The sequence below is a fragment of the Prionailurus viverrinus genome, chromosome B3 (genome assembly GCF_022837055.1).
Source record: "Prionailurus viverrinus isolate Anna chromosome B3, UM_Priviv_1.0, whole genome shotgun sequence".
Classification (NCBI taxonomy): Eukaryota; Metazoa; Chordata; class Mammalia; order Carnivora; family Felidae; genus Prionailurus; species Prionailurus viverrinus.
Genome location: NC_062566.1, coordinates 69,571,146 through 69,589,255, shown reverse-complemented (window position 1 = coordinate 69,589,255; position 18,110 = coordinate 69,571,146). Strand labels below are relative to the sequence as shown.

Genomic DNA, 18,110 nt, shown 5'->3' with positions numbered 1-18,110 from the left:
ATAGAAGGGAAGAGTTTTCTTATCCAAAAACTAAAGTATGTATCTTCCTTTCAGCCTTAGGAACCTGTTTGAACAATTGAGGACTTTTCTTTCTACCCCTTCCAGGATGGGGAGCAAATTTGCCCCTAAACCTCCATAGGAGACACTCTACCATCTGGGCCAGAGTAGGGCGCAGGAGCGAAAAGTAAAACCAGAACTTCTAGATTTCTGACAGATTCTCACCCACTTCCCCAACCTGCTGCTATTTCCCACACCCCAAGGCAGGGAAATCCCTCCCCTCATCTCTAACTCAGCTGTAAGGCGGTTTAGGAGCCGCTGGCAGAATCAATGGCATCGACCAAGGGAGGGGGGTGGCAAGGGATTTTCCTGTGCTTAACTACTGATCACAGCTAAGTGGAAATCCTATAAACACGAGCGGAAATCAATGGAGGCTGCTTAGCGGCCAGGGGAGAGGGGCGGCCCACAGATTGCATCTGACGGATGAGGGAAAGGAGGCAGCCAGGGAGGGCTCAAGAAAGGATAGCTGAGGGTAAGGTGAAAGAACAGGAAGGGCTGGAGAGCGGGGAGTCAGTGTGAGAAGGAGGCCAGGGGAAGAGGCATAGTGAGCCCAGGAGGGAACCCTGTTAGACTCAGACTCTTCCCTGTTGAGGAACTGACACCCTAGCCCAAGTTGCCTTCAGGATCTTTAGTCCCCTGTGGCTTCTCTCTGAGTCTGTGTACTTGTAGCAGGCGCTGATAGTCCTGAGGCTGGAAACGCTGTAGGTATACCATCAGCTTGGCAGGTGCTGTCTCCTGTACAGGCACACCTACAGGCAAAAGGGGAAGGAGGAGAGAACCAGACAGAGCTTCAAATGCATTGACTCTGCTCCCTGTCCAGATAGCCAGACCCCAGAGTTCTTTCCAAGGCAGCACTGGGATTCTGAATGCCACCCGTCCAGCTTCTATAACCCACCATCCCTCACCCTGACTGGCCTGTGGAAGTGGGGCCTACAAAGACCACTTCAGGTAGGAGTGGGGCTGGGAAGCCAAGCGTGAGCCTCTCCTCCAGCAAGGAGAAATGGTGAGGAGGCGTTCAGGTGCCATGAAGACAAGAGGGTGCCTCAGTATCCACTCATTTCAGTTATTGCTCCATCCCTCAATTGAGATTAAAGCCCGTCTAGGCAGGCCAAAGCTCATTGGGTTGGTAATGAAGCACATGCAGAGGTACACACAGAGAACCCAAGGGATATAGAAGAAATGACAGAAGTAGCTATAGCTGTGGGGTGGGACTCACATAGAATTCTAGCATCTAGAATGGTGGTATGGAACCATAATAAGTCAGTATCTTATTGTTAGTGCCTGGCAGCATGCTGGGCATATAGTGGTGAACTCAGCGTATGTTTGTTGAGATAGCGAGAACAGCATTCCATAGCTTTAAGGCTTCATGGGATGCACAAACTCATACTTCTGTGGATGAACTGTCTACAGAAAAAGAAATAAGCCAACACTTGTCTTGCTGCCTGTCACATAAATACACTGTTCTCGCCTTTTAGTCAAAGTCAACAGGACAAATTAAATGAGGGCTCCAGGTAGTTGTAAAAATAAGAGGACGGGATTTGGGGGAGAGAAGGATGGGTGGATGGATTAAAGCAGAGAACTGATGCAAACTTCGAGTGGCTGGAGGTGTGTGAACTAAATGAGGCAAGGACTGAGAGAGATTAGAGACCTGGAAGGACTTGACTCAGGTTAGGCAGCTACTATAAAAGCAAACTGGGTCTTTCAAAAAACTGCTCAAACAATCCCCAGTACAGAAATAACCCCAAGACCCTCCCCACGAACCCTCCCCATGAACCCATTCAGTGGGTACACCCAGAAGACAGATAATGAAGGCAAAGAATGCACACAAGCGCCTGTCTCCCTCACCAAGCATGCTGCTGAGACTGTGGATCTTCTCCAGGGCAACTGGGACTTCAGCCTCCTCGTGCACCAGGGCCTCTACCTCACCCACGGTGTAGCCAAAGTCCGCTGTATCCAGGTCCACCCTGAGCAGAGGCTCCTCTTCATCAGTTCCAGAGAGCACCACCTTCCAGGCACTACGCTTAGTCACAAAACTAGCTACTTCCTGCAGCCCCAGTGGGCCCAGCACAGCTGCCACACCTCCTGCCCCCAGGACCTCAGTCCCCAGCACCTCACAGAGCTGGGCCACAACTGCAGGCTCAACTGTGAGTTCCACATACTCCTGGTGGGGTCCTGAGACACCTGTTGTTCCAGGACATTTGAGCTCCCATCCACTACCCTCTCGATGCCGCAGCCAGTAGTCAGCCCGCATGAGGCTCAGCTCAGGCGTGTCATAGTATCTGTCCCAGAAGGTGACCTGGTGCTCTAAGGTGCCCCCCAACTCCTGCAGCCGTTTCTCTGTGCCAGGCCCAGGAATGAACTTTCGCTCCACCTCAATCAAGGCGTGGGCCATGATACCTGCAATCAGTCAATAACAATTTGCTGAGCTCCCAAGGATGCTTGGCCTTGCAGGGGGACAATTCAGTAACCACCCCCTCCCCCACCCCGGGGAAGAACTTAGGAGGGACACACTGTCACAGGGCTCTCTGTTGGGGCTACAGCCCTTTCTCCCTGCCTAGTGATGGATGGTCCCCTCTGTCTCTGATGTTCTAAAGCCCTGCAACAGTGACAGATCTCCAGGTAATCCCTTACACCGTTCATGATGTCAATTCAAAGGGCTTCCTAGAGAACTGTAGTGGGTGTCCTCCTTTCAGTACTTGTCTTCCATACCTTGCTACCCCGGGTGGCCGGTGGCTCACTTCCCGGAACAACCCCGCCCTTCGCCACAGCACCGGGTAGCGGAGCCCCGGGTCTCACCTCAAAGCCCGAGGGCCTCCCTCCCCGGGGACCTGGAGATGGAGCGGGGACCCCACACCACGCCAGCGAGGAATGCCGGGAACAGTACCTGGCCTCGGACCTCGGTCCGGCTCTCTGTGCACCGGGCCGGTCCCAGCACGAGCGGCCATATTAGGCGTGATGTGGCGGTGCCGAGGACAGGCCGGGGCCTGAGAGGCTAGGTACGTGATAGGGGTGCCGCGACCTCGGCGGTGGGCTGGGAGCGCAGAGGTTCTCCCCGCGCTCTGCTCCTCGTGTCCGACCCCTCCCGGCTCCCGTGGGTCGGCCCGGGTCTCAGGCCTCAGGCTGAGCCCGGCACCCTGGGGAGTCCAGGTGCATGATGGGAGGTGTAGTTCCAAAGGGAGATTTTGCTTTCTCGCCTCATTCGTCGCTATGGTGACAGGAAAGCTGTGATTAGTGCCCCAACACTGTCTAAAGTTGAGAAGGGGCGGTATGGACAGTCGGATGGAAGGAGCTGAGCCCAAGTCCTGTCTCCCTCCCCCTCACTCCCTAGGCAGATGGGCCTGAAATCCAGGTAACTCACTCAGACGCTGCTGTCCCAACAGATATTTTATTGACTATTATGGCGGCCCACAAGTACAGGCCAGTGGCAATGGGTTGAAAAAGGGGTTAACTCAGGCCAGTTTAACTACTCTGGAGGTTTAGAGGGGATAATACATCCTAGAATGAAAGTTTAGGGTAAGGGTGGAAAACGTTCTGTCAGAGGAGGAACTGGTATTTTGGATAGGAACTAAAGACACTGTGGGATTTCAACAGTTAGAGACATGGATGGAGACAGGAACAGCAAGAGCAAAGACCAAGAAGCTGGAGAGCACCTGGCCAGTGTGCAAGGCGAAGGACATGAGGCTAGAAATACAGTTGAAGAGTAGGTTGGAAATGGCCTCGAGTGCCAGCCAGACTGAGGAATTTGTCACTGAGTTGCCAGTGGCCCCTGAGCAGGCTTGGTCTGGAGTGGGAGAAATATAGTCATGTTCGCTTAAAATACAGGAAGACATTGGGGTGACCCTTTGACTGCTTTGGGAGACAAAATAGAGAAGGCTCCTTCTCCTTACTCCCTCTGAGGACTGTGATAACCTGGAGATGTCATTGTGTGTCTGATACTCTGGGTCAGGTAGCTTGCTGAGGAACAGTGGCTCTTGTCAACTCCTACGATGGGTGAGAAGTTCCAGGTTCTCAACATTGGACATCTTCCCAGTATCTTTTTGGAAACAAATGACCTGTGGGAAGTACTATGGGGAAGGCACTGATTCACAGACATGACATCTTGAACTTGGGATGTGTTGGATGCATCCCTCCTCCACCCCATAACAGGCACCAATAGTCAGGGAGGGGAGGGCCTCCAGCCCCTAGCTCCAATCATTGGCCTACTTTTCATGCATCCTTTGCTTTGCAGTTTTCTTCCCTGGGGAAAAAGACCTCTTCCCCTGAATTATAAGGTCCTCTTCCCTGGGTTACAATGTCCAGTCCAGTCGGGCAGAGGCAGCAGTTTAACTGAAAGACCAGACTCAGGAACCAGACAGACCTGAGGTTGACTCCCAGCTTGGATTTCCAGGTGTTTTGTCTTGGGCAAGCTACTCCACCTCCCTAAACATCTCATTTCTCCATGGTAAAATGTGAACTGCCACAGTTATGTGTGAGGATCCAATGATAAACTGTCACAACCTAGAGATTCAAAATGTTACTTTCTTTCTACTTCCTTTTTTCCTGTGAACTCAAGGGTTCTTTTTCTTTTCCCTTCTCTCCTTTCTTTCCTTCCTTCCTGTTCTTTTTATTTTTTTATTTTTAAGAGGAGTAGGTTATAGCAGCAATTGTGAGCTCTAGAGTCAGACTATTGAGGTTTGAATCCTGGAGCCGTCACTTAATGGCCATGTGACCTTGGGCCACCTAATTAATTTGTTTGTGTCCTGGTTTCCTCAACCGTAAAATGGGACTAGTTGTGAGGATTAAGTAAGTTAATACACATAAAAGGTCTTGGAAACTGTTTCTGTGCACTCAATAAACCTTAGCAGTTATTATTATTACAATATAAAAGAGCTTATAAACTGAAGATGAGGACCAGGAGCCAGAACCTCCCCTTCCCCCATCCAACTCTCTGTGGAGACAAGCTCTCAGAGACTTAAGAGTAACTGCTGTGGAAGAGAAGTTTCTAATACCCAACTGGAAAGGAGGGGGACTAATAAGGCAGGAAGAAGGGAGTGGAAAAAAAAAAGAGAGATAGGCCTGGGGTGGCTTTGGGAGGCTGGTAAAAGCCGGGGCTTGCTCTAGAGCTGATTTAAAACAAAACAACAACAAAACACATGTATGGTTTCTGTAGGTAGGATAAAAAAAAGAGAAAAACACCAGAGTTTAAAGGCTCCGGCCCCCTTTGCAAGCACTGGCTTGGACCTGGCGCCACAATCTTGCAAAGCGGCCCCGCCCGCTGGCTGGCCTGCCCTGGGGTATCAGGTCCAGCGCAGGCACTCAGCGCTCGCTGGCCGCTGGGTGGGAGCGGGGACGGATGGACTACAACTACCGGCATTCACTGCGGCGGGCGGGCCGCTGCACCTGCTCAGTGGGGCCGCCCCGGGCGCCTGGGTATTGATTATTCCATTGTGTGGGACGCCTCGGCTCCAGCCAGTGAATGAGGCGGAGGAGTGAGGGCGAGGAGGAGGAGGAGGGCGAGGAGGAGGAGGAGGAGGGCGAGGAGGAGGAGGAGGGCGAGGAGGAGGAGGAGGCAGGGAGCGAGCGAGTGCCCAGGGTGAATCAATGGAAACCCCCTCACGAAGCCGGGAAAACACTTCAGCCGCAGCCAAATAGCATTGATTATTTTCCTTCACTTCCCTCACCGCCGTGAATTTATTTATTTATTTTTTTCCATCTCCGTCCCCGACGCCCCGGAGTGAGCGCTGGAGGGAGGGAGGAGGAGGGGAAAAAAAAAGGAATCAACACATCGGAGAAGTCCCTTCCAAGAGCCGCCCCCTCCCCTCCCCGCCTCGCGCTGCTCGGCGGCCGCGGTTCGACTCCCGTCCCTGCTTCCAGCTGAGGTGTAAGTGCATCGATTTCCGATGCTGCTGGGTTGGTTTTTTTCTCCTCTCCCTCTCTCTCTTCTTCCTTTCCTTGCTCTTTGGAAGCTGAAGACGGAGGGGAGAGGAGGCACTCTGAGACTGCCGCTGGAGGGCACGGAGAGGGACGGGAAGGGGCTGGGGGAGGGGACACGGACGGACGGACAGACAGACCGAGAGCCTGAGGAGGAGGGGCACGGGTAGGGGGGAGGGGGCGTGCGAGCGAGGATGGTGGTGGGTGGGTGATAGAGATGCAGGGGTGGAGGGAGAGACGGCGAAGGGAAAGGCATCGAGGCTGGTCCAGGAGCCAGCCGGACAGACGGAGGGTAACGAGAGCCTAGACGGACCGCGCCGAGGTGTGCGGGTAGCGGGGGTCCCGGAGGGAAGGGGAGGCCGGGTGAGTGAGGGCTCGGAACTGTCAGCCCGGAGGGGCCTGGGTCTCGGCCGCCCCCCGCCGGCTGCGGGATCGGGAACCGCGGCAGGCGGACGGGCTGATGGATGGGCTAGCGTGCTGGGGGTGGGGGTGGGGGTGGGGGTGGGGGTGGGTGGGAGGGGATATGGATACTCTTAATCCTCGATCTTCGTTTTTGCCTGAAGTTGAGCTGGGGTTTTTTGTTTGTTTGTTTGTTTGCCTTTTTTTTTTTTGGAAAGGTGCGAGTAGGTGAGGGGAGGCCACTGCTCCATTCAAGGTGAAGTGTGTCTCTCCTGGCCCCCAACTCTCCATGCGCTCTTGTCTGCCCCCCTTTCAGAGTAACCGTATCATTTTTGAGCGCTGGACCACGCGTGGTCTCGATGTGCCTGTAGCCCCGCTGATCTCTGTCCATGTGTCCCTGCCTCTTGATTTTGTCATTTTTTCACCTCATTCATTCTCCCCACCCATCCATCCCTGGGTCTGTGTGTCACTGTCTCCGCATGTGACTCTTCCTATCCGAGTGATCCTCTTGCTGTGTGTCCCTGTCACTGTCATGCCTTGGCTCCCTGACTTGTCTGTCTAGGACCATCTAGGACTCCATGCCCTCTCTTTTGGGGTCCTTATGATATCTCTGGCCTTCTCAGGCTACTTTTTTCATGCTTATGGTTGTGGTAGTCACTGGTCAGGGGCCTGCAAAGAGTCTGAGGGATGGAGCAGATGTATCTCTCCCAAGGACTCAGGTACCCTTTCAGCACAGCCAGGACCGACTCCTCTTCCACCTTCACCCGGGAAGCTTTGGAACTTCTAGCATTGTTGACTGTCTCCTTTGCCATGTGCCTGTCTCACCCACCAGGACCTTTGGTCTCCTGTGTGTCATCTGCCTCTCCAGGAGCTTCCCACCGCAAACCTCTTCCTTGCTGACTTGATTTCCTCCCTTCCCTCACTTGGCCATTGTATATTTTTTCATTTCCCCATTTTGTTTCACCCCTTTTTTTGCATTCCTATCTCCCGTGGTCTCCCTTGCCTATTCTTTACCTTTGTTCCCATAACCTGTCCTCTGCCTACCTTTTCTCCTTGATCACCCTAATTCCCTCTTATCCCTTATCCTCTCACTGAGCATTTTAACCTCAGCAGCAAAAGGTACCAGAGAGGAAGGGGCTGGGAGAGGTAGGGAGTATGGTTTGTGAAGGCACATAAACAGGCCAAGAAATCAATTTAATGGGCTTCCAGGGGCATATAACCCCTTCATCAGTCAGGGCCATTATGTCCATTAACTGTCAACTTTGATTTTGTAAGGGGACATTCTCTAGGACTCTGAACTCCACCCTGCTTGGTTGCCTCTCATCCTTCAGGTCATTCTAGATATCAGTGGCTTTTTCTTCACTTTCTAGTTCATCTTCTTCCTGCCCCCCCCTGTTATTATCATATTTGGATTCAGCACGATCCTTTATGTGGCCGTTTTCATTCATATGACAGAAGCTATCTTGTGCAAGAGGCCAGGTTCATTCAGCCTAAAGAATGGGAAAGGTGGATAAAGAGTCTGGGGAGTTTACCTTGTGTTAAGCCCATCATTGTTTTCCAGCCCTTGGAGCTTGGAAGGGTAAAGGGAGGAGGTAGATAGGGGCAGAAGATGGAAGATTTCCGAGGTGAACAGTGTTCCAGAAAGGAAGGAGAGGCCGGGTGCAATAAATGTATGGGGTAGAGAAATGCATGACGTGAGGGATGTGCAAAAGGAAGGGAAGAAAATCCATGCGGAATGGGGGCAGGGAAGGAACCGAGGGGTGATTGGGAGAATGAAATAAAACATGACTTGATAGCGATACAGAAGATGGAGAGAAATGATAGAGTATTCCTCAAGAGGAGGTCAACAGAAAAGGCAATATGCAATGAATACAATTGTAAAGTGGGGGAAGGGAGGAACTGAAGAATAATATGAGGTGGAAAAAGAGTATGGTACAAAGAAGGTAAATGGAAGGCAAGCGGAGGAGTGCTGAAGCAGATCAGAGCTGCACAGAGCTTGGTAGGGGGAAAAAAGGAGAGGATGAGGTATCAAAGGAAACAAATGCCTCTGGTGTGAGGGGGACACAGCGTGACCGGTGCAAAGAGAGCGCCGCAGGAGGGGTGATTTGGAAAAAGGCATAGCAGAAATACCACTGGGTGAAGCCCCACAAGAGAGAGATGCCAAAGGAGAGGCAGAGAGCCCTCAGAGATACTGGTGAAGAGAGACAGAAAGAGAAGCTTCTGAGCATTCATTCCATTGGGCACATCCCTCACTACCCCACCAGAGGCCTTTGCATTTCATTCCCAAGCCAGGGGGACCCAAGCAAAGAGATGAAAAAAGTAGAAATCCCATTTACTTTACCTGACAGGAACTTGAATCTTTCTAGCCCCCTGAGAACCAAAGATCTCAAGCCTCTGATGTCATAAATTGCTGGTGTTGCCTTGGCAACCTGACAGGGTTCCTCCCTCCATGATGTCAGAGCAGCTGGTGTTACCTTGAAACACATAGAGGAAGAACTTGCTGCTTTGCTGGAGCTGTACACGTATGGGGCTGGGGCCTGAGTCTGATCTGTAGGATTCCTGGGTCTTAGCTCAGAGTGAGATCTTGTATTTGATTGCCCAAGGTTCACTAGATCCTGCAGGAGCAAAAGAAGGGAACTTGGGAGACAGGGGGCATTGAAGACTGGGTGGTAGGACTGAAAGACAGGCAAAAAAGGAAGAAAACTGGAAATGGCAGTTACAGAACATGAGATGGGCGTTATGAGCAGGGAGGAGAGTTACTGAAAATGTAAGATGAACCTAGCTCTGGGTTTAGGAGTGGAGACTGAAGCTGTAAATGCAAAGAGAAGAGATCAGAGCTGTGTGAATGTAACCTGATGCAGGGATAAAGAGGAGGGTTCTGAAATGGCAGCGGGCACAGTGGAATTTGGCTGGGGCTGCTTTAAGTTGGAGAGATGAAGCTGTTGGGTGAGAGACCCAGGGTGAGTCATGATGGTCTTATGAGCAGGGGCCTTGTCCATCTACTTTCCGACTGTTTTCCCAGCACCTCGCCCAGCGTCTGTCACATAGAAGATGCTTCATATCTGTTGATCGAATGTTGAATAATAGGGAAAAGCTAGAGAAAAGAGTTTCCCACCTCCCTCTTACCCCAACCTTCAGGCCTAAGTCTGCATAAGTGGGCAAGTCGGGAAAGTAGAAACTGAAGGAAAGGTCTGGAGGGGAGTTTTCTGATCAACACTGAGATCTCAGGTAGAGAGAGGAGAGACTAGGTCAGGGGCACACCCGGAGTCAGCTCAGGGCAGCCACACTTGGAGGGTTGACTCCAGGGTCTGATCCGGGGAATCTTTGTAGAGATAATAGGAAGAAAACATGAATGAACAATCTTAGGAGCCCAAGAGGAAGATGTGGGGGAGGGTGGAGAAAGGAGGTGGTTTCCAGAAAAGGTTGGGAGCTGTTTCCAAAGACAGAGTGGGTGGATTTGAATTGGAAGTGGCATCCCGGGCCGACTGCATTCCCAATCATGAAACCACAATTGAACCCATCATACCCCTGCCCTTCCCGCCATGTGACAAAGAGTTCATAAAGCAACACCAGGGCCATCCTAAACACCTTGTCCCAATCCAGGCAACTCCAAGGAAGTCAGCATTGGCCAAGTAGGCCAACAAGCAGGAGGCACAGACCTGGATGTAAGAACCCGGTGAGGGATGGCCTTGATGCCTGATTGCTCACTGTTGAAAGAGTCCAGAGGTATCTGGAAGGTGGGGAGGGAGGCAAGTGATGCAGAGCTCACCACAACTCTGAATGAAATCTGCAGAGAGGTCTCAATACACAGAAGGTTTAGAGAAAGATGCACTAGTCAGGGATTATAACCTGTCCCGTTTCTGTGGTGAAGAGTCAGAAGGACTCTGAATGGATTGGGACTCTAGGAAAGAAGACCTGGAAGGGAGCAAGCAACCTGGGAGCCCTGGGGGAGAGAATCTGGCTATAATAAGAAAGGCCAGGGTGACTGGAGAGTCATGGGGAGGGGGGCACCCCGAAGGGAGGGCAGTGGCGGCTGGATGCACTGTCAGCCGCCACCATGGACTTGGGCAGCTCATATTTTGCAGCAGGCGACAGGCTGTCGACACGGCGGTCCTTTACCTCACCGTTAGAAACTCATTTCATTGATTTTTCCATCTTTCTTCTCTGGCTTCTCAGTCATCCCACCACTCACTTTCCCAGAGCCCCTTGCCTCTCTGGGGAATGCCCCAGGGGACTGCCTGCCCACCCCTCCTCCACCCCAGGCTCATGTGACAGGGGTTAAAGATTTAGAGGGCCTTCCAGCACCCCCACTCCCCCCCCCCCACCACCGAGGTAATCCCATTGGTTCTCAGTAGCCCCCTCTTGTAGGAACTAGTCCAGAGACCAGGGCTTCTGTTAGGTCGTTCAGGATGCCCAGTTAAGAGGGGACAGGGCTAAGATCCACCTGTTCTGTCACCAAGCTATACCACTGAAGTGCAGGCTGCATGTCCCTGGAAGGAGACATCTTTTTCTAATTCCGCCTGACACAGCTTGGTATCCCTTAAAATTTTTCTTTCAAAGTCAAGTGAGAGAACAGGAGCGGCCTCTGTGTTTGGACAGGAATAAGGGATTACATTAAAGCTAAGCTTCTAGCCTTGGAGTCACATCAGGGCCATCCACTGGAACGGTGCTTGCACAGGCGCCTGTGCAATTAGGAGGACATAGTAGCAAGAGCTCTCTTCTCAGAGAAGAAGGTAAATGTATGCAGTGTCTAGTTCAGTGTAGTGTGTTGACCTGCAGGCAGTGGGGCAGGATGGGTGTGGGTCAGAAATTTTTACTTCATGTGTGGACATTTCCCTAGTGCCTCCTCCAGTCACAGCCAGCTACCCTCAGCCTCTCCCTCTGGGGCTGGGATCGGACAAAAGGTTAAGAGTCAATTGCCAGTCATTTGGCTTCTCAGTGAAGGAAGGCAGAGGGTGGGACAGAAGTGTTAGATGGGGTTTCCCTGAGGAACGAATGGGATACATGCCCTTTCTATCCTCAAAATTTTCAGTCCTTGTTTTGCCAGTGACCACCCCCCAGCTCAGTCTTATGGCTCTGTCCTCCTTTTTCTCTCTGGTCTCTGGGAGGTTGTTTCTCTGGGGCCCAGTGTGCCTTGGGTGTGGGGTGTCTGAATCCAGATTCTGCTACCTCCTCTGACTCATGGGCCTGTCCACCCCCCTGGCAACTGTCTTCCTTTCTGTCCAGCCACTTCCAGGTCCTGGACCACTGCCCTATTTGGGCCGGAATGCCTTCTTCCATCTTGTTTCTCCCGGCTACCCGATTTTCAAAACCCAGAGGTAAATCCTGGTGCTTCCGGGAGAGGAGTGCACTTGAGGTTAGGAAGAGAGACCAGGGCAGGCCAAGAAAGGAGTGTGGGACGGATAAGGGCAGGGAGGAGTGGGAGAAGTGGGGGCAGGCTGAGTATGACCGAGGAAGGGAGTCCGAGGTAAAAACCATGTGACTTGGAGCCGACGTGAAGGCCACAATTTAAATGAAAAAGAAAGGAGGGCGGTAGACTGTGCGGCCGGGTAAAGAAATGGGAAGAGCAAAACCGGGAGCCTGACCCCCTGCCGGGAAACGAAGGCTGTGGGGAGGAGGAGGGAGGGAGAGTGGCTGGGGAGAGGCTTCAGGCGGAAAAGGCAGCTCTGGCTCAGCCTCTGTGGCAGTCCTGAGTTCAAGCCGTGCTGGCTTTGACCCTTGTGGGAGGAACTGAAGTGGCAAATTAACGACGATAATGAAGTCACTGCTCCTTGTTTGTCTTTGCTGGTTTCCCCTTGAGATTTGTCCTCTGGCCAGATGGGGCAACGTGGGGGAGGGGAGGGCCATCGGCGGGGAAGGGCGGGGGAGGGGCGCGGAGGAGAGGACCGGGAAGTGGAGACGCGGGGGCCGAGCGGACCCGAGCGAGGAGGAGGAACTCAGGCAGGGAGGAGGCCGAGGGAAGGGGACGCGCCAAGAGTAGGGGAGAGGAGAGAGCGGCGGCAAGACGGGAGGGAAAAGAACAATGGAGAACAGGGCAGGGAAGCCTGGAAGGAGGAGCAGAAGACCGGGCGGGAGAAGGAGAGCTGGCACCGGGAAATGGCGAGCCGGAGGGAAAGAACGTGGCCGGGGCTGCGGGAGCTGCAGCTGGCGGGGCCAGTGGGCGGGGCCTCATCTCCATCTCTAATGGCTGTGAAATGAGGTTAGCTCCATTAGAGGCGGCGAGAGTGTAACGGGATCACACTCATTAGGGCTGGGCCATCCCAGTAATTACCACCACCCCAAACACGCCCGCGCCAGCCGGGCCGCCGAGCACAAACAGGCACGCGGCAACACACCCGCACCGGGCAGCCCCGCCGCCCGCGGCCCAGCGAGCAGCCCCGGGCCCACGCGGGCAAGAACTAGGGCCTGGGGAGACCCAGCCCCAGCTGGAGGTCTGACAGCTAGCGCCTTCACGAACCCCGAAGATGTGCCGGGACAGACACCTACGCCCTCAGCCACGCACGCAATCAGAAAGCAGTGAACACACACGTAAACCCCAACTCAGGAAATAAGGCACGTGAGTGAATAATTATCGTTTCTATTTATTGATCCTAAAGTGCTGGCCTGGATAATGATCATCTCAACGGACACAACTCCATGAGGAACTATTCCCCATTCTGTATACGAAGAAACAGTTTTTAAGCAACCCACCTGAGGTCATTTACATAATGCAGACAACTAAAATTTGATTCCAGGTCTGTCTGACCCTAAAGGCCAAGTTCTACAAGAATGCTCTGCTGCTTGTCTTGAAGCTCATATGTTATTGTGGATGCATATGTGTAGACCTCCAGCTTTAAGAGACATTATCACAAATTAATACGCATATCCCCTACCTTTTGATTTCTATCTCCAGCCACCCCCCAAACACAAACACACAAAAGGAATGGCCAGAGCCCCTCATTGACTGCAATGTGAATAGCACCCCCTGGAGTTGCACAAAGCAGTGGTCCTGTTCTGGCTCATCTTTTACTAAGAAACTGAGAGCAGCCATCTAACACCTTCAAGCTCAAAGAGGAGCCTGACAGCTTATATGCTCAAGGGGACACACATAGGACAGAGTAACACACAAAAACCTCAAAGACCTTATTCAAAATGCACAGCAGCCAGAGTTCAGAAGCTAACAAATTAACCCAAGAGCCGAGTGCTGGGGTCAGGCTACGGGAGTCCAGTCTAGACTCCACATCTTTCCAGGTGTGAGACCTTGAAAATTCCTTTCCCCATCAATGTCTGTTTCCATATTTGTAAAATGGGAATGAATGGCTGTATCTATTTCATCAGATTGTAGTGGAGAATTAGGGGATGCAATTTCCAGGGCTTGGCACATTGCTGGCACATGGTAAACATTTAAGGATACTATTATTATTAGTTGTCTTGTTGTAACACTATTTAAATGGAGCCATTACTATGACAAGGTTCACGTAGACTCCAAGAATCAGAAGGTTTTATTTATATTACAATGGTATTCTTTCTATTAATTCTAAAGAATTGTGTATAATTCCTTTCAAGTGCAGGGACCTTCTACAGAGGTCCTCTATGCCAGGAGCAGATAGGTTCCTGAATCTGAACTCAAGAACACTACTCCCTGCCCTCATATAAAAGGGTTCAGAGCTGGCTTTGTGGAGTTGTCCGAGCCTGAGTCTCCCAGGGGCACCTACAAGATCACACAGCTCCACACGGCTGTCCTAATCCTTGTGGTGTCATTAAAGGAGATGCATGGGCAAGAGGGTCCACTCCTCTCCAGCACGTCCACCCCTCCAGCAGCAGACACCCTGCAGCCCACTCAACAAAGTCATGCAAATGTGGATGGATGTTCCACTAGCTGGTTGTGGTTTTAGTCCACGGCTTCCCTTTGACCTGTCTGCTCCCAGCCTATCCCCATCTTCCTCCTCTCTGCCTCTGCTTTCTCCTCACATCTCACCTAGTTCCATTATGCCCACCCGAAGCATCTTGCAAGGTGTAAGACACAGTTCCCGGGCTCCATCCCTCTCACTGGGGACAGGCCACCTGCCCAATCTGATGCCAAAGCCGGGAGGCCTCCATGAGATTCAATAATCACACTTGTGGATCAAGATTTGGCCCCATCCCCCAACTTCCCTGCCTCTCCCTTTCCCTCCCTTCTTCTTCCCTCTTCCTCTCTACCTTAGCTGTCTCTTTCTTTACCCTCTATGACACACCTTCTCCTGCCTAAGTGCTTCATTCCCTGCCAACTCTCATTTTCTGTCTTTTGGACAAACATATTTCACAAAGTAAACACTCCCAAATATTTGGGGTGGGGGGAGATGGAGAGGTCTAGGAGAGGTAGGTAGGATTGAAATGGAGGAATAGGTACTGCTGAAACTAATATTACAATATGTTATTTACTAGAATTTTTTTTTTAATTTTTTATGTTTATTTTTTTATTTTTGAGAGAGACAGAGCATGAGTGGGGGAAGAGCAGAGAGAGAGAGAGACAGAATCCGAAGCAGGTTCCAGGCTCTGAGCTGTCAGCACAGAGCCTGACATGGGGCTTGAACCACAAACTGTGGGATCATGACCTGAGCTGATCGGACGCCCAACCGATGGAGCCACCCAGGCGCCTCTGTTATTTACTAGAATTTAAATAAAAACTTGAAATATGAAAAAAAAGAATGGAGGAATAGGAGTACCTCTTGTTTCCTTTTGAATAGGAAGGGAAGATTTAGACATAGAAAATGATAGTGTTTTTCGGTTTTTTGGGGGGGGGAGGGTGAGGGGGAAAATGATAGTTTATTTGTTTATTTTGAGAGAGCGAGAGAGAGCAGGGGAGGGGGCAGAGAGAGAGAATCCCAAGCAGGCATCACACTGTCAGCAAGGAACCCACAAACTCAAGAGTTGGACATTTAATTGACTGAACCATCCAGGCGCCCTGAGAAAATGATAGTTTTAAATGAAGGGAGTGGCCATATAGTTTTGATCCAGGTATTAACCGCTTTTGCACGCAGTCCAACTGTGAGCCTGGGCAAGGCTTCCATTCTCTGCTCTCGGATGATGGGGTGTCTCGAGGCCTGGCAATCGAGAGGGCCAAGTGAGAAATGAACTCTGCTGCTGGGCAGACTTAGCTTTAAATCCTGGCCACTGAAGACTCTCCCCTCCGTTTTTGAAAAGGGCAGAAATTAGAGTCCTGGTCAAGAAGGAGCGAAGCAGAAGGAAAGTTGTCACCCACCTGGGAACACCTCACTCTGCTCTGTGGGAGGAGCTAGCCAAGAGAGAAGGAAAAGAACCAGCCTGACTGATCACCCAGAAGGCCAGGAAGGAAGGGATCATTCTTCCCATTTTCCCAGGTTGCAAGTAACTTACCAAGGTTGCATAGCTGGTGAGTGGGGGAAGCAGCCCAGCACTGAACCTGGGGCTGCATGAATCCATAGCCCATGTTCTTACACTGCTTTAAAAATCAAGCTCATCAAGTTAGAGTTTATTGTCTATACCAAACAATCCCTGTTAGGCAGGGCACTCTAGATTTCCTTTTTCTTTTCCCCTCTTCTCCAAGGCTTCTGCCTCTTAAAAGCAACAGGTTGAGACAAAAAGGGGCAAGAGGCAAAATGAGTGTGGAAGAGGGCAGTGCCCTAGACAAGAATTTCAGAGAGAGGAAGAAGAAGAGGAAAGGTCCTAAAAATGGACTCTTCAGTAAGGGAGAGGGGATAGATCCAACAGTTGGAAAAGTGAAAGGCAAAACTGTTTGGAAGGCTCTGATGTGGAAATCATTGTATGCAAATTTTAAGCAAATGTGCTGGTGGCATCTGGTAGACTTTCTGGGAAGGTCTTTGCCATGTCCTTGCGTCTGGAGAAAAGAAGGGAGTGGGATTTTGCTTTAAGTGGGATTCTTCTGGTTTAAGGAGGGGAGCGGGGAAGAGAAAGGCAATCTGTTCGCCCGGCCTGGCATGTTTTCTCCTTGGTGATGTTCCTTCCATAACCACTAGGGAGCAGTAGTGTTTCTTCTCCTCTCGGTGGCCTGCTTGGGGCGGAAGGGGGCGCCATCCAAGGGTAGCCCTGGTCTTGCCGGGCTCCAGACGGGAGCTCCCGTCGCTGGCTTTGCCTCCATTTGCTGCACCCGTGCCCAAGTTCCTCCTCGGGGAGGGATAGAGTCTCTCTGTCCTCCGGCCGCGTTTCTTCGGTCCTTCCTTTGCCCTTGCTCCTTTGGCTCTTGTGCCTCACTGTGTTCTCCCTGCCTTGTGCGGTCTCAGAGCCCACCTTTTCAGACGTCCGTAACTTCATATCCAAGCCTTTCAGTCCATCTCTTAACATCTTTCTCTCTCTCGGTAGCTTTCTGGGTCTACTGTCCGTCTTGGAGCCTCCCAGCTCTCCGGCTTCTTCCTGTTTTAAGCACGGTGGATCTGCCCCCCGAATAGGGAGCATTTATCAAGAAGGAGGAATTCTTGTCCAGCTATTTACTGGGTGCATTTCTGCACACCTCCCATGGAACAATGTTTGCAAGTTCAGTGATTATGTTTGGGGGGCAACTCCTCCCTAGCTGAGCTTTGAAAGTAGCACTTCCAGCCTTCCCTTCTCATCCTGAGCAATAACCATGGACCCGGCTCTGGAAAGAGGAAGAGGGCAGTAGTAAAACAAAACAAAACAAAACACACACACACACACACACACACACAATTCTATTCCTCCATAGCTTTCTCTCCATCTTCCCCTTACTCCTCTCCTCCCCCTGTGAGGGAAGGAAACATTAGGGATGGAAATGGAATGAAGGGGCAGCAGGGGAGCTCTGGAGACTGAGCCATTTTGGAGCTGGAAGATTCATCTCAGGGGATGACTACACCCTCAGAACTCTCCACCCTCCCTTGGCTCCAGGCCTGCCTCCTCCCATCCCCCTCGGTGGCAGCAGCCTTGTAATTTAAAGCTCTCTCTGTCGCCTCTAATGTGATCCTCTCGTTTTATTGACTCTCTCTGCCGTCTGTGGCGCCCCTTCACATCAATCTCCGCTCTAATCACACCGCCGCCACTGCCTGCTGTCTCCCCTAACCCCTCTCCTCCTGGGCCCCAGCCCTTGCAGCCACCTCTCCTTTGACTGTCCCCCCACGTCCACCCTACACCTGGACCGCCCTCTTCCTCCCTCCCTTCCCCAGAGGCGGGAGTGCCAGGGCCCTTGAGGGTGGCCTTCTCCCCTTCCCCACCTCTGAGATGTGCCCCAAGGGAGAGGAGACGCCCTTAAGGAAAGCCCGGAACTACAGGAGGAATGGCAGTGGTCTGAGGGTGAACAGGACTCTTGGCCTGGAGGTGGTAGGTGGAGGGTGACTTGGTCTGTCATCCGGCTCTGCATCATCTCCAGAAAGAGCTGAAAACTGAGTTCAAGGTAGGAAGGGCAAAGAGAGGGACACAGAGATTCAGAGAGGGAAGGAGGAAAAGATTGAGGAGGAGGGAAATGGAAGGAGGAAAGAAAAGGTGAAAAAAAAAATCATTGCTGCAGTTAAAGGTTTGTAATAAATAGAGGGTGATGGGAGAAGCGTGGAGAAGAAAAGGGGGGGAGCTGGGGGGGTGCACTGAGGCAGAGATAAATTTGCAATTGAAATTCTTTCCTGTAGAGGAGGAGGAGGGAGGTGGGGAAGAGATTTGCAATTTTAAACAGCTGCCGACCTACCCTTGGCGGTCTGGGTCTCACCCACGAGCTAGCCCAGAGCTAAACTCCTTTGGTTTCTAACTAAGAATCAGCTGGGTCTTTTTCCAGTCCTGGGAAGTAG

At 51.8% G+C, this 18,110-nt stretch overlaps 2 protein-coding genes across 9 annotated transcripts in view; one reads left to right on the top strand and one right to left on the bottom strand.

The window, feature by feature from the left end:
- Positions 1–112: 112 nt before the first annotated feature.
- Positions 113–3,194, bottom strand: THTPA (thiamine triphosphatase). Of its 2 annotated transcripts, none has more exons than XM_047862104.1 (3): positions 2,942–3,194; positions 1,903–2,454; positions 113–806 (listed from the first exon to the last, which is right to left on the bottom strand). In XM_047862104.1, exons 1-3 carry the CDS (start codon positions 3,000–3,002, stop codon positions 661–663), a joined length of 759 nt encoding a protein of 252 aa, XP_047718060.1. In that variant the 5' UTR covers positions 3,003–3,194; the 3' UTR covers positions 113–660. The 2 variants fall into 2 exon arrangements, with proteins under 2 accessions (XP_047718060.1, XP_047718061.1); XM_047862105.1 differs by having other exon boundaries at positions 2,854–2,964.
- A 116-nt stretch (positions 3,195–3,310) lies between these two features.
- ZFHX2 (zinc finger homeobox 2) overlaps positions 3,311–18,110 on the top strand; it is a 30,841-nt gene continuing 16,041 nt past the window's right edge. For 6 of the 7 annotated variants that reach the window (XM_047863261.1, XM_047863263.1, XM_047863260.1 and 3 more), the window contains exon 1: positions 8,866–8,942. The gene's annotated coding sequence lies outside the window, so the exon portion shown is untranslated. Of the gene's footprint in view, positions 3,407–8,865; positions 8,943–18,110 lie in introns of those variants that run through there. The other variant, XM_047863259.1, reaches the window with a different exon arrangement.